Below are 16,173 nucleotides of genomic sequence, written 5' to 3'. Positions count from 1 at the left end.
TGGCGGAGGCTTGGGCTACGGCAGGCCGGTTCGCAGAAGCCGAGCAGGTGGCTGGACAGCCACACCTGCCCGCCCGAGCTGGGCTCTGCCCGGGGCCACGCCAACCCATTGTTCTGTGCCCCCTCTTAAATATGTTATTGGCAGAGGCGCCGATTGGCTCAGCCCTGGCCTGGGGTGGGTCCAGCCTGAAGCTGGGCAGGGGGATTGAGCCCTTTACAGTCACTTACAGGAGGGAGCCACCTGTGTAACCCCTCCCTTGCCGCCAGAGCAGACTGGGAGCTCGGGGAAACTTTTTGCAGCTACTTTACAGGAGCCATTACTGTGGCCCCTCCCTGCTACCAGACAAAACCCCCCCCACAAAACCGTGACACAGGGTTATGTACAAACCCTGCAGTGTGGAGGTGCCTGGCTCTATCGGTGAGCGCTACTCAGTTTTACCATGAAACCTGTGATGAGAGTATGCAGTACAGAAAGTAAAAATTGCCCTTGGCTGCAGAAGATATTTTTCCTTTAAAAAGAGCAGTAAATGAAACACCACCTCCTTTCCAGGCAGGTAATAGAGGTGAGAGTGCTGGGAATTTGGTCTTTGAATGGTTGCTAGCAGAAATCTTGTTTTTTAACATGTGCCCGTGGCACTTGCGACTGTCTTGCTAGGCCATGCTGTTGTTTTAGTCCCTCTCACCTATGTAGGCCCATTGCACGAGTCAAAAAAAAAGGAATAGACAAGGTTGTTCTCTGGGAAGGTAAAAAATAAATCTCTATGGTTGCTTTCTTCTCTGAGGCAGGCTGGGAGAGAGCTACCCAGACCTCAGTCCCATCTTCACAAGAGATCCTGCCCAGTATCATGGGCAAGGATTTGAGCAGCCTCAGCAGTTTCTCCTGCACATTTCACCTGGTGCCCTGTTAGGTGTCCTGTGCATCCCGTCCACACCCCCATTTCTTTGTCCAACATTTTTGTAGACCTGGTGAGTGTTAGCTTCCCTTTCTGCTCCAGGTTACCTCCCAGCATCTGTGTGATTCTGCCGCTTAGAAACAGCCAACTTTTTTTTCTCCATGGCGATTCTGGCACCTTCCCACAGTTTGGAGCTCAACTCAGTCCCAGGAAGCCTCTCTTTCCATTTGTGCTCTCTTTTCTACTTAATGAACTGCCAGCTGCTGCCTCAGCCACGAAGTGCTGCCCAAGCTTTCAGTGCCACTCCCATCACTCTAATGGCTCCGTACGGACAGAGAGAGAATGAGGGTGGGCAGGCATTGAGTGCACCGTCTTTGGAGGAAGCTTTGCCATCGCTCTTCTTTTGACTTCTCTTCACTCCCTTCTGCTGTCTCTGGCCGCAGTGCTGAGCGTCGGGTTATGTACAGGGGGTCCTGCAGCTGGGGTCTGCCTCGGCTGTAATCCTTTCCCAGCCATGAGAGGTGGCCCTTCATGCAGCGTTACTCAAAGCGGTTTGGGTTGTCTCATTTGGCATGCCCAGTTTTCATCAGGAAGGGGGGAAATATATTTCCTTTGAGAGTAAAGAAGAAAGAAGAACTTAGGCATGAAGGAGTTTTTAAAAGAAGAAACAAGAACAGGGGGTGGCATGACTATCCAGAAGAATATATAAAGGTACAAAAAAGAATACATGGATATTCCTGTTTTCTTGATGGCAGGTAACAAGTGAGGCTTTGTGTGATAAAATGTGAGAAATATGAAAAGAATCAACAGATTTATAAAAATATTGTGTGAGGCAGCGGTTAAAAGGTTGGACTTCCAGGCAAAGGGTATGTGCACAAGTCTCAGAAGGGGATCTTTCACCTTTTATATAGCTGAGAACACAAGTTAGTTGAGTAGAAAATGCCAGCTTCCATCGTTCTTCATATTCCCAGCAAAAAGTAAATTGCAAAAAGTCAATTGGAGGGCAATACCTGTTTTTATCACATACTATTGTGTATTTTTTTGCTGGGGCACCTTTCAAAAGCTGAAGCATGATCTCTTACACTAGTAAATAGATGGCGAGTGTTGCCCATGAGCTATCCCAGAGCTTCAGGAAGGAGGGTAACGTGACGTCTGTTCTGATAATAAAGTGTCTTTGTTCTTAAGTAATCAACATCTGGAAAACCTGCTTTGGTTGTTGCAAAGGGCCTCCAAAGCCTTCTGGAAAAGAAAAAGGGGAAGGTAGACTGAAGAGCAGCTTGTCAACCTGGTGTTGGCCCATCATTTGACGCCACTGAAAATAAGGCTGGAAACACCATGGTGGGTTGGAGCTCGCTGCTTTTCTTCCTCTTGCCGTTGTCAGCTGCTGCCATCCCAAGGCTGGCCACTGCTTGAAGCACTGGTATGGAAACACATGCTTCTGACATTGGCCCGGTTAGCCTTTCAAATACTGCCTTGGGACAGTGGTTTAAGGATTTCATTCTTGCTCTTTGTTCTTAAATAGATTTCTTGTGTGTACATGGGCAGATTTACATGAAATGCAGAGTCTCAGCATCCACGGCATGTTCCCTTGGGTACCTTTCTTTTTAACTGGAGTTTATTCTAATGAGGAGTTAATGACATTGTAATTTTTTTTTTTTATTAATCTATATTGTTTCTCTATTGGTGGCCCAAGTAACTTTGTAGAGGAAGCTCATGCAGTAGGGAATTTTTTCTTGCCACACGTTAACTCTGAAGAGAATTTGAAAGTAAAGGCTTTCAGTTGTTGGCATTTCTGAGCTATCATCTGTCAAATTTGAAGCCCTTTTTGACTGCAAGTGGCATAGTAGGTGTGCCAGATTTTTAATCTCTCTCCTCAGGGAGTCTGTTGTATGTTACTAAAGAGATTTGGTAGTGACAGCAAACATGGAAGAATAGACCTCTTCCAGAAAATCAGAAGTCTGGTGTGGTTTAACAAATGGATCTCAGGCATGGGAAGTGTTTCATGTTTGCCTCAAACAGGGGGTCTGGAACAAGCCTCTGAAACCTTCTGTTTCCCTGACCCTAAATGCTTGAGATTTTCAGGGAAGAAAAATGCTGTCCTTATGTATTCAAAGGTGTTGCCAAGGGTGTCCTATCTCAGCAATTCCTATTTTTATTGTTAACAGCAGGGTTCATTTTGTGCCGAGAGGGTGCAGAACAAGTGCTGGACATTATTCTTGGCCATCTGTAATAACATTCCAGCACCACCATTTTTCCAAATTTTGCCTAGGATAATATAGCTGGCTGAGTAAAATTCGCTCTGCAGCTTAACAGAGAGACCTTCTGTTTCCAGGACTGCCAGTCCCTCAATTTTTATACGTTTACACACTGCTCTCAGGGAGAATAAATAATACATGAACATATGCACTGACTAAGTGAAATTTCCTTCTGATTATAGTGAGACACTGGTTAATGGCCATTATAAAGTAAATTTCTTTCATCATTGGCTAATCCTGCTGTCCGTTTAAGAGTATGCCTTTATCTTTTCTTTAAGTTGCCACCATGTTTTTATTTAAAAAAAAAAAAAAAATTGTTTTGATCATTTTTCGTATGTTGGTGAGTTGCAGTTTTGAACCCTTTTGAACATGTTTCTGACAGAATTATCTCATCTTAATCAGAAATAGTGCTACTGCAGAAGTGCCCTTAAATGCTGTGTCTGCTACATCTATATTACGGTAACAGAAGCTTTGAAAAGAAACTGATTGACATTAATCACAAATGAAATGTTTACTCTGTGTTTAATACCTGGTGGGCAATTCAATACTCTGAGTCTATATTAAGCCAGAAAAATGTTTAAGAAACATTATTAAGGCTCAAAATCCGGTACTCAAAAGTCAGAGCTATATCTTGGTGTGCATATGTTATGAAATGGTGTTGAATTGTATGATCAAATGCTGGCTTTTGCACTTAGTGAATTCATAGAATAAACCTTTCTTGAAGGCTGATTTGGAGACCAGAAGTATATAAGAGTCCTTCACAAACCTCTTCTACATGTGGGCTAGATAGCTGAATGCTATCCCGAGAACTTAGATTTTATCCTCCTACCTCCACCATACAGTCCCATTTCATATTGAACAGGCCAGTGAGAACAAGCTGTTTGAAGGTGAACAATCCTGGCTCGTTCTCTGATTTACAGAAACCTGTCTTAAAACCTCACAGTCTGATACTGAGAAGTATTGCTGTCATAGCTCAGTAGGATTTGTACTAGAATATGTATGTACCTGGGAGAAAGTGGGTCAGGATTCAATGCATATAAAGCTAAAAGGAATTTTTTTATCTTCATTTTAAGTTATTGATGTCATTTGTAAACTGTAGATAACACAACTTTCTCAAGAATTCAGATACTGCAGAAAAATTCATGAAGAGATTAAAATCTCTCTTCAGATTACAGTATTCGTTACGTTGTTTGTTCCTAGCCCTATTTCTAGCTGAACTGCTGTGCTTGGCATTTTATAAACATGCCTTCCACATGCTTCCTCACTCATCTGAGGCAGAATTGCGATATAAAGATGTTTTAGCAAATTTCAGTCTAGGATCTGATAATAGGAGGCATCAGGCAGCCTTTAGTATTGGTTGCTGCTATCCTTCCTGCCCATAATCCTAACTCAGTGTACTTGGTAGTAGCTCTTCAGGAAAGACAGAGAGGGATAGAGGAGATGCTGTAGGTTCTTAGCCTGTTACGAAGAGAGGTGACGGTTCTGTAGGGGCAAGGGTGCTGTATTTAGCAGTCCATGTTCACGTCTGTTCAGGCCTTATCTGGCGAGTGTCACAATTTGGTAGTAGTGCCGGTCACAGGGGTGCTGCGTACTCCGTTTCAAACTACAGCCACTGCACTGGCCATCTCCTCTGGGCAGCCTCGTCCTGTGTACTTTTCAGTTCTCTGCTTTCAGACAACACCCACACGTTCTGGATTTGCTCTGTCACTGTCTCTGCCCAGTGTTACACATCTCAGTTGCAATACACCTTATGTTCTCTGTCGTTAGAAATTTTAAAGCAAGCCTTTTCAGACTGTTTGGATGAAGCCTGATGCATTTTGGGTTTCAATGGCAAAGCTGGTTGTTTTATTCCAGAAGTGGGGTTAGCAAATCTTCCTAAAACACTGACATTTCTGACACATGGTCCAGTGTTTGTTCTTGTTCTGTAAGAAGCTCTGGCAACAGCATCTGCTCTGGACTACCCCAAACAGGACTAAGAAAAAACCATACACTTTCTGTGTCACGTTTCAAGATAAGAGAGTACTGCAGTCAGCCCTGGGCTGTGGAGTGTCCTCAAGAGCTTGAGATCCAGTGGACCATGAAACCTGTCTCAGAAAGATGAGATGTGGCATTACATTTTATGTAACACAGTGTGCTCTGTGATCGGTTCTTTTAGTGCATGTGTAGAAACACTGAATTACTTGCAAGACAGAATGGTATTGCTGTGGTGTTCAGGAGATAGATTTTATTGGTGGGTTTCTCTATTTTTTTGCCTAAAACAACTGGGGTTTTGGAAGTCAAATGTGAGTACAAATGTACTGGGGACTATAGGTCTCCAGTGTGGGGAGAAAAGAGAGATGGGGCCAGGGAAGGCTACCCGATAAAATCGACAGGAGACTTACCTTTCCTTGAGGCAGAAGTGCATTGCCCACTCAGACACGGTGGGTTGCTTTCTCGATGAGATGCCGAGGACAGTTGAATGAAGGCTCAGAAGTCTGTTTAAGCCTGGGAGTCACTAAAGATCAACAGCTCCTACAGTCTAATCTGCGTTATCGTTAATCCAGTTAACAAGCAACTGTTTTAACAATTAGCTCTGTTACTAGCTCAGTCTATTAAGGTCACTAACACTCTCTTTGCTTCAATTTAACCCCTCAGGTTGCTACTTTTAGTAGGTGAGTATTTGTATTTTTCCTTCTATCCTAATGTAGAGTATGTTATGGTAACTAATGATCCAGGTCTGTTGTAGCCGCTCAGCCTACTGTTTGTGTCTTTAATGATTCAGGAGAGAAATGCCTCTAGGTGCTGTCGTAAACAGTCCTCTAAATCTTGAAAATCAATGAGAAATGAAAGGAAGTTAATTATAATTTGCACTGACAGCACTGCCTATTACTTAGGTTGCTAGGTATTTCTATTACATGAGCCTGGGTCGTTTGCAGAGGGTGGGTGTAGGAATCGCTCTGTGGGTTTCGTTCTTTTCAAAACTTTGTCAAACACTTCCTTTAATAGTTTTCTGTTCTATGCTGACTTTTTCTGTTCTATGCATCCAACTAAATTTGAATTTCTTAGGAAAGTTTAATCAAAAAACAGTTTGTCCATTTTGAAGAATGGGCTGATGAGAAAATGGAAGAGGAGACTGGAGAAATGTATATTCCTTTGCCTATGTTACAATGTTCTGAATGTGTGCTGTTAAAAGATCGTGAAACAGGAAATTAAACTGATGATCAGGGTTCAAACTGAGAAGCAAAATTAGCTGATCAAAGAGCGTGGAGCTGAGAGCCACGAGAGTGGGGAGAAGCTGAGATTGGAAAAAGCAGCCCAGGAAAAGAAAGTTGGTCAGGGAAGTCTGAGAAGTGAGAGAAGCCCAGGCTGAGAAGGCAGGACTAGATAGACTAGGACTTGCTAGCAAGAAGAACAGGACCATCAGAGTGGGGAAAAGGATCTGGGATGGGAGCGGATGGAAGAGCTGGATAGGAAACCCCAGGCTTGGGGCTAGCGGGTAGGACAGCAGGTTCCCACAAAGCACATCTCTTCAGAGGAGCTGGAGCAGGACCCGAGATGTTTCCTTCTCATCTTCCCTTTGTGGCCAGGAAACAAGCTGGTGAGGCATCCTGCTCCCTCTGCAGCCAATCCGTGCAGCGCTGGCAGGTTGTGATCTTCTCTGTTATGTCATTCGGTCAAACGGCAGAGGCCTGTGCAGAACTGAGGGCTCCGGGTCTGCAAGTTAACCACACGGCTGTCGGCACAACATCACATGGCAGGAGGCATTTGTCCAGCTTCCTGTTGGTAGGAACCTAGGACACTCCTCTCCTTTCCTCAAGGTCTTAATATTCTGTTTTTTACATCAAGTTAAGCACTTGGGTTTAGAGAGTGATGAAATGATAGTTGCTTATACAGCCTGTACCTTTTTCTCTACCACATAATTTTTTCCCCCACAAAACATATGCTTTGCTCAGTAACAGAGATGAGCTGTGCACATATAATGCACTTTTTTTCTGGCTTGCTGCAGAAGAAGGAAAAATGTGCAGTGTGAGAGTCAGGGAATTACTTGAAGAAAAAGGCTGTAGTAGTCACAGGAACATGATCTGATCCTCCAGGACAAATGGGTTTCTGAGTGGTCTTGGACTAGTCATTTTGAGCTAAACTTTTCAAAGGCTATCATTAGCTGTTGTTGCTAACTTGTTGCTAACTTCTTGTCGCTAACTTGTTTGAGATGCCCAGTTCTAGAGCATAGAAGCAGACTGGTGAAAATACTGTGTGCTCTTTTCTGAAACAAAGTTTCAGAAAAGCATTTCTTAGGCATCTCAAATCAAGTACTGCTCAAATCAGCAGATACTTCTGAAATTGTGCCATCTGTGCCTTAGCTCTCTCTCCATTTAATGGTAATAATGCTACTTCTAAAAGAAAGTTGTGGGAGATTTTGAAAATAAATTAGCTTAATGTTTTGTGATGCAGTTAAAAATAACGAACTGGATGAGGATGAAGGCTGGAGGAATAAAAAAGAGCTGACATTACAGTATAAAGTACAGTGTTATGCACCTAGCATCTAATGCAAATGTCTCTTCTAAATGTGAAGCTCATCACCTGGAAACTACAAAGGAGGAAGAAAGATCTCGGAGTATTGCTAGCTCTTGTGGTAATTGAGGCAGCACTTTCATGGTCTGTTACACTGTGGTCTTAAAAGGTCTCAGTGGCTATCAGAGAAGCACTAATGCCGTTGGGCTTTTGGGAGAACTCCTCTGGACACTTGTATATACTTACAGCTTTACAGCAGAGAGAAGAGAGCAAACTGGGGAAAGTGCCCAATGAGGCTGGTAACGTAGTTAGAGGAATGGGTGGCCAGTTTTAAAAAGCAAAGAAAGATTTGTGGCTTATTGAGCCTTGCAAAATGAAGGCGAAGGGAGGAGTAAGAGAGCAGTTTGTACATATACGTGAAGGATTAACGGCAAGATGGAAGCTAGCCCAGCTGAGGTATGGTTTTTGGCACAACAGTAAATAGGTTTGAAATGAATGGGAATAAGCTTTGGTTGAAAATTAAATAGTTTGCAAGTACCGGAGTAGTTACAGTCTAGGGCAGTATCCCAAAGGACAGAGTGGAAGGAAGACACCTTGTTGGACTGGAGATGAGGCTCAAACCCTTTGGAAAGGGTGTGAGCAGGACCTGGGCTCAGTCTTGGGAGGCTGTAGCCAGTTAAATCTGTTAATTATAGCCGGTGCAGTATGCACGCTTGGACATCGCGCATGCAGTGCACGTGGGCAGTTGACCTTTTCCTTCTCTGAAGTGAAATCAGGTCATTAGGAATTATCTCTAAATATTCTGGCCCTATACTTCAGAGCTTGGGCTGCTTTAATCTTAGTATGACTTGGGGAACCAGATTACCAGCGTATCTGCCCTGCAGAGCCTGAGAGCAGATGAGATCTCTTTCAGATGGCTGGTTTTTAATGTGCAGCCAGAGAGGTCTGTTGAGTGCCTGACATATGTGGAGGGAGGGGGTTGTATGTGCTCTCCATTAACACTTCCAAGAAGCAGGAAAGTGTCATGTCCGTTCACTCCAGGATATCTACTTGTCCTGGTTTATGCTGCATATTTGAATGGAAAACTATCAGTTGTGTGAGGGCTGAAGGAAGAAATACATTGTTGGAGTAGGATCATTGCCATTCTCATCCTTTGGATGGCCACTACTTCATGTTTGTCACATGCAATTCATATCGGTAAGGAACGTGTGTCACTGCTGATGTGATGCGTCGTGTCGCAAAAGCTCAGGTGACATTTTGTGACCTCCTAAAGTCTAATGAAAGAGGTTTGCAGCATATAAATACCATCTGCCATGGCAAAGCAAATTCCCAGCTCTCTAATCACATATGCCTCTTGTGAAATGCTGCATCACCTCGAAAAAAATCAGCGTATTAATGGAGGAAGCTTGTCATTTCACTCATTCACAGATTCCTTACATAATTCATCTATTAACTTATTTTTTCCTATTAAGAACCCTGAGGGGTGGAAGTTGCAGCAAATCCATGATGACTTTAGGAGTTCCATTTCATTAGCCCTGTGTTTACTTTCTGATTTTTTGGTACTCTGAATTGGAACCATTCTCCCTATGATCATAATCTTTTGTGAATACACAGATGGAAGTGTGAAAAGTCTGAGCTGTCTTAGGAACTTGTAACAGGACTTTGGGGGGGAGGGGCATGGAAAAAGAGTTTTCCTTATTAACCTGTGTTTGTTCACTTAGTCCATTATGGGAACTGGGATGTGCTAATTATTTTAAATTGATCCAATTTGCCAGTTTGTCACGCCGATGGCCTCTGATGTGGGAGAAGGAGACCAAACTTCAGGTTCAGTTTTTGCAGGGCTGACAGCTTATGTAATGTACAGTTTCTGAATCAGTAGGGGCATTTTTACAGCCTGAAAAAATAAGCAGTGTTTCATGCTTGGATGGGAGAGAAGAGCACTTTATCCACTTATCCTTTACTTTGCATACTGCTGTTGTTGGGTGCTCTAGCTTTTACATGTAGGTAGGACAAACTTTCTAAAGAGAGAGTTTATTGCAGGAAATGTATACATATTACAGACCACATATACAGCACACTCGCATTAGTTTATAAGTAACAATGAGCAAAAGTTGCTTCATATGGTGCCAAGATAGAAACTGCATCTACAGACTGTGGTGAGAGGCAACAGATCTGCCTCCTGTCATAAACCGTGCTTTTGTGTCTTTTCCAAGAAGTGTGCAAGCATTGTCTAGCCCTCACAGCCATCAGTGAAGAAGTTAGGTCTGTTTTTGTCGCTGTCATACAGCCAGAGAAAGAGGTACACTGAAAAATGGAGTGACAAGACTAGCAAATCTGTGTAAGCCTCAAGAGAGGATACCAGAAGCCTGGCTTGCCAGCCTGCCTCATTACGTCATGCCCACGTGCCCTGGGCAAACTCCATTCTTTCGACTGTGTTTGTACATAGCGTCGGTGACATAGCAGGTGTCAATACGGATTCTAATACTGATTTTTAGACATAAGCTTATAATTTCCCTGATATGGCATATCCTCAGGCTCCCTTTTTTCACTGGGGTATTGTCCTGGTTTCAGCTGGGACAGAATTAACTTTCTTTATAGTTCATTGAGAGTCCTTTCTTCACTGAGAGATGATGCTATATGTGTGTACATGTCACAGAATAAATAAATTTAACAATTAGGCAGGGACAGGAGAAATCGAGAAGGCTGTAAGCATCGCTCTGGGTGTAAGCATTCTGAGGCAGAGCTATGTTCTTAGTCCAGCACTTGCAAGGATAAGTCATTACGCTGTGCTGCTCCCCTCATAGTGGACCATATGGTAAGGTCCTGCTGTGCATGTACTACCCTAAGGGTTCTACTTGCAAATGGAGCGATGAAACTGAAAAGCCTGCTCTGCAGGAGTTCAGTAAGTTTTTTGTAACTGCATTGCCATGCAATGATTTCTGTTGCCTTTATGTTTGACCTGTTTTTATAGATCCTGATGAAGTCTGTAAAATGAGCTTGTTCTTAATTGCCATTCTTAATTTCAATAAGTTAATACAGGGGTTAGGTGGGATACGTTTTTGCATTTGCTGCTCTGCAGTAATGACTGTTTTGAATATTTTGGCCCTGAAACAGAAAGAGAAGCTGTCTTTTTTGTGTTAGTTGCAGAGTGAAAATGGGTATACCAGCAGTTACTGCAGAGTGGTTGGTACAGTGTAAAACTACACCCTGCTTCATTGTGAAATTAGTTTGTTCACATGCCCTGGGAGATACCAGTGTGAGCACCTGAAAGAGATGATATTTGAAATCCTAGGAGTATGTTGTGAAGCTTTTTATCACAGCCCAGCTGTAGCTGACATTTAAAATGTGCAGCAAGAAAGAGGCAGTGAGATAAGGAGATGTCTTGGGAGAGGTACTGCAGCTCATCTGGGCTTTTCAGAGCGAGAAACTGTACCCAACTGGGTATCACTGGATGGTATCAAAATGCTTGCTTTGTTGTTTGCTTACAGGTACACTGTGTGTGGGAAGGGATTTTCAGGGGCAGAAAAGCTATTTAGCATCAAGCTAAGAAAACAGTAAAGCACTGCTGTTTAAAAGGCTGTCTAAAGAGCTGGGCCTGCTGCTTTCCTTCCAACACTTAGCAACTTTTTTCGTTTTAGGAACTTTCCGCTGTACTTTCTGCGAGACTGAAGTGGAAGAAGATGAGTCGGCAATGCCCAAAAAGGATGCAAGGACACTCGTGGCAAGATTTAATGAGCAGATTGAGCCCATCTATGCGCTGCTTCGTGAGACAGAAGATGTTAACTTAGCCTATGAAATCCTTGAGCCAGAACCCACTGAGATTCCTGCCCTGAAGCAGAGGTGGGAATGCACCTGGTCTTCTCTCACTGCGCTGCTTCCGTGTAGTGAGTTCGTCTTCTCTGTGAGGTTTTCCCAAACCTCATGCAGCCTCTGGCTGCATTGAGGACTTATTCAGCACCTGCTGTGCAAGCGACTGACAGATTCCCCAAGGAATGTGTGGTTTATAAGGAGACAAAGGGCCACAGCCATTTTTTACAAAACCAGGCAGATTACTATTCTTTTGGTCAGTCTCTCCTGTGTGTAGTTTTCTGTGGGGTGGGGTACTTGAATTGCCTGCTGCTTGTTGTGCTGCATTGGGGTATGTATGTGAAGCCCTTGCCCCAGTATTTAAGAAATGCAAACTGCAGCCATTTGGCAAAGCTCTGAAGTTGCCATGTACACTGTCTGGCTCTCAACCCCTTATCTTTCATCTATTCCTTTTGCTTCTACCCAGATTTTGAAACTAAGCTATCTGCATTCTGCATTTTGCGTTTCATATTAATATATAACAACATTCTGGTTCAAAGACATTAATTGTAATAAGGGTATTTTTTCTTCTGCTTTTCTCCTACTTGTTACACACCTCTTCTTTTCAGGAGGAGACCATGTTATAGTCAAAATCTCTTTAAAATGTTCCTACCCAGGGGAAATGACACTTTCTTTCAGAACATTCCTAGCTGTACAAAAACAGATGATGTTTAAATAATGCAGAAAGATGTGGGGAGCTGACAGTTTTGTCAGCCGTAGTGAAATGTGATGCACTTCTCTGTGTTTAAAAAAATTAATTAAACACACAGGGGAGGAAAAAAATGTACCACGAGGGGAAGCATTCCCCATAGTGCCTTGGGGTGCTTGGCTTTAGTTAATGGGAGAGCAAGCAGGATACTCTTTTTTTTCTCTCAAGCTAACCTTGAGAGAGAATGTTCCTCATATATTAATGCTAGACAGTTTCTAATTAATATAATAAAAAATTCTTTGTCTATTCATAGACTTTTTCTAGCCAAGAGGGTAGTTAATTTTCCTCATCATTCTGGGAGAAAAACAGAAGCAATATAGAGAGGGGAAGAGAGTTTTCCAAGGTCACTCAATATGTCTTTGGTGATATGGGGAGTCTTTGAAGCCTTTATACCCAAACTGAATCACTAGACTTTGCTTTAAAAACCCCTTTTCTGTAGTAGAACTGAGATAACCTCACCAAAAAGAGAGTAAGTTCTCAGTCTTCCTCTTCTGTGCACAGGAAATTGTCACAGCAGAAGCCTGGTGCAGTCCCATGATTAAATAGCAGCACCCACTTACTTGACTCTTAAATACTTAAAGAACCGTGTAAATGATTAATTACTCTGTACAAGGAATGACAAATGGCGGCTTTTTAAATGCTTACTTGAAAACAACTTCACATACAATGATTTAATTATTTATTAACTCTTATTATTTCAAAGCACCTAATTGCATGGAAGCACGTCTATGAGATTTGAGTTTTTTTTAAAAGTGCCAAACCCAGCTGGGTTATTTATTTTCTCTGGTTTTATGGAGTGTTGAGTACCTGAAATAATTGACAAAAGTGACATTTGATGATTCTGAAACAAACAGAAAAGGTCACAAAGTGCCTGCATCTTCTCTTTGCACCAATGCACGCAACTTTGTGTGTTTTCAGGAGAGTTACAGCTCTAAGTGACCACACTGACATTGCATAATTGTCATTCACATGCCATGGGAAACTGGGCAGATCTTTATTTATATCTTTCTAAGAGGTCATTAATGTTCTTCATCTTGGCAGAGCATGAATTAGCTCCACAGGTTTCAAAAGAAACCTGTTTTACCTAAGTGGTTTTCTACATGGATTTTAATATCCCCTCCATTTTCTTATGTCAAAATAGCAAGATTTTATATAACAAAAATCTTGACAGAATTAATTTTTTGTGGTCATGCTATCAAGGACCATGTGTTGTCTGCTGTAAAGTAGAAGCTCTTAATAGCAGCTAAGTGAAAAAGTGCTTTATTTCAAACACGGCACAAAAAAGAATTATTCCATTATGCAAGACCTTTTCTTAAATAGTCTGGGCAGGATTGAGATGAAAATTTCAAGTTGTTTCACTGTTGCACAGTCTGGTTTCTGTGGGCCATACCTCAGCTATGTCACGGATTATTTCTCTCACCTTTAAAGGCAGCTAACCACACATTAAGAGATTTCCATCAGGGTAAAACAACTGGTAGGTAACAGAGCAAATGTAGCCACATCTGGGCCATTGACCTGCCACCATCTGAGCAGGTCCTCGTTGCAGGATGGCCATGCAAAGTCTAGACCTAGGTGGGAGAAGCAGATCTTGGATCTAAGTGAGTGAGAGACATGTAGGAACGCATTCCCTTCACCTGCTCTGTGCTGCCCATAAGGCAGCTCATGCATCTGGCTGGTGCCTGATCCGTGGTGTTTAATCCTGTACTTTGGAACAGGGTTGCTGAACAGTAAGATCTCTTTTGGCAGTAAGGAGTATTCCCGTGGTCACCTAGTCTTGAGGGGTTGCTGACTCCTACCAGCAGTGTTGCTGAAGATGCAGTTCCACAAATGAGAAAGTAAATTGAGACATGTTTACAAGGCTCAGCAGGGTCTGAAAGTAGACAGTGTCTAGATGATTCCACCTAAGTGTGGGACTTTGCAGTAGATGCCTTAAAGTAATTCATACTGTAGGTGTCTCTTAAAGTTGTTATCTTAATTTTTGAAATGTTCCTGACATGGAATAAATGTTTTCCTGCTAACTGATACCATGTAGGAAAAAAGTCCATTTCAGGGACACCAGTGGGGACCTCTGAGCAGAAGCATTATTAGCCAGTTCGTGGCACTACCGCGTATGTAGCTGTCACGCTGCAGTCATGGGGAGGGAGAGCTTGGGGGAGAGCTGCATTGTGTATCTTGTGAGGAAAGTGGATTACATAAAATCGTCAGGGAAACGCTAGTTAGATTTCTATTGTGTGGGAAGCAGAGTGGTGCTTTTCACAGAACACACGCTTGTCTTGGAGGAGCTGAAAGGTGCCAACACTTGAAATAACGCACTGGGAAGAAGGGCTCTGTGTGGTTCCTCAGGTTATATAAGCAATACACGTGCGTGAGTCTTCTGCCCCAAAATCCAAGGATGCTGTGAACCTCTCCTGGTGGGGCTGGCTGCAGGAGAGAACTGGTTAGCATGTGGCCACATGCTAACAGGGATGCTGTGGAGTACTTTGTTGACAGACCCCAGCAAACTCACTATTGGGAGGCTCTGAGTAGCGCTCAATGCAAACTGCAGCTGAACACACCAGTATTTTTTTTATCTGTGGAAGAGGGACGATCACTTACCTGCATATTTTTCCCTTGCTGTTTACCCCTAAAAATCCAGCAGAATTAGCTCATCAAGCAGTGGTTAAGTCCTTGCTGAATTTAAAAAAAAATGCATATTATTCAGGTCTTCTCCAAATGCTACCTTATTTTAAACTTCTTGGTTGGAGGAAAGGTCATTGGGTAAGTAGCAGTGACTGAACCATGCTCAGTGACAACTTCTGCCAACTCAGCTGGCAGCAGAGCAGCGACACTGTGAGCATCCTTGATGGATTTGCTCTGGACAAGAGGAAGGGTCCAGGCAGGTCTGCTACCTGTGAAAAGCCTTAGCTAACGCAGTCAGTCAGATGACTGAAATTATATGGCTGAGGGTGGGCACAGTGTGCAGTGAATCAGTTTCTCTGAGAAGATGAGATACGATTTTGAAGTAGAGGAACGGTCACATTTGGTTTTTCCCACCCAGGCAGCAGTGAGTTTCCATTCAGCTGCGTTCCCTGATCAATGCATATGTAGCAGCACAGGCCATAGAGAGTATTTTAGGCTCATTGCCATCACTGTGCAGAAAATACTCCAGCTGCTGTCCTCTTTCCATCAGATGCAAGAGGGAATGTTTCTTTTCTCCATCAGTCTCCTGCACTAGAAGGGAGCCTGGAGGAAAGCATGCAGGCTGCAGCTCCTCTCAGAAAACAGAGGAGGGCGAGGCTTTGACTGGCATACCCTTTGCATCGGTCATCGCCTTTCTTTCTCCAGCTTTTCCACGATGAAGACAGTTCTGTCTTGCCTCCTCCCACACACCATCACCACACAAAGCCCCAGTCCTCTGGTTTGAAGTTGCCCTTTCATCTTTCTCCTCCCTGCCTGGACTCCCCGGTCCTCCCAAGGCTGTGTCTGTGGATAGTACACATCTGTCTAACACAGGAGATGCGATTTATCGTGGGCATGGTCACTCACAATTCAAGCAAAGGTTTGAACTGTGTTTTTCATGGTAAGTTAACTATTTCACGAGTCCTGTGATTAATAATGGTTCACAGATCTGAGCATGCTGGGTCTCTAGGCCTATCATCTGACTTGTTTGAACTTTAGTGCTTTTTTTGTGCAGTATATTGTTGCTGTGTTGAAGAGACTTTTCCAAATACCAGATTACTGTTCGACTATGTTTTGCTGCTGTGGCTTTTATTTGGGGGTATTCTGGACCTTTATGTTTGTTTTCACATGAGTGCATCAGCAGCCTTGGTGCTGCTTCTTCTTTTCAGCGTCTGTTATGGGAGTTGCCGTGGCCTCCTGTAGGGTTTCCTGTTAGAGATCCCCAAGTTCCCCAAACCAGCAAGCTGGTGTAGAAATTCCTGACACCACGTGTTAGAAATGAGAACGCAAGTATTCAGTACAGATCATGGGAGATAACTAAC

At 43.2% G+C, this 16,173-nt stretch overlaps 1 protein-coding gene across 1 annotated transcript in view; it reads left to right on the top strand.

The window, feature by feature from the left end:
• Positions 1 to 16,173, top strand: part of GTF2E1 (general transcription factor IIE, polypeptide 1, alpha 56kDa) — a 46,726-nt gene that overhangs the window by 26,523 nt on the left and 4,030 nt on the right. The window contains exon 2 of the mRNA XM_010075274.1: positions 11,277 to 11,478. Coding sequence (XP_010073576.1) covers positions 11,277 to 11,478 — 202 coding nt within the window. The remainder of the gene's footprint in view (positions 1 to 11,276; positions 11,479 to 16,173) is intronic.

This window comes from Pterocles gutturalis, unplaced genomic scaffold (genome assembly GCF_000699245.1).
Source record: "Pterocles gutturalis isolate BGI_N339 unplaced genomic scaffold, ASM69924v1 scaffold15522, whole genome shotgun sequence".
Taxonomy (NCBI): domain Eukaryota; kingdom Metazoa; phylum Chordata; class Aves; order Pterocliformes; family Pteroclidae; genus Pterocles; species Pterocles gutturalis.
Note: the sequence above shows the minus strand (reverse complement) of the source record. Positions and strands in the feature narration are given on the sequence as shown.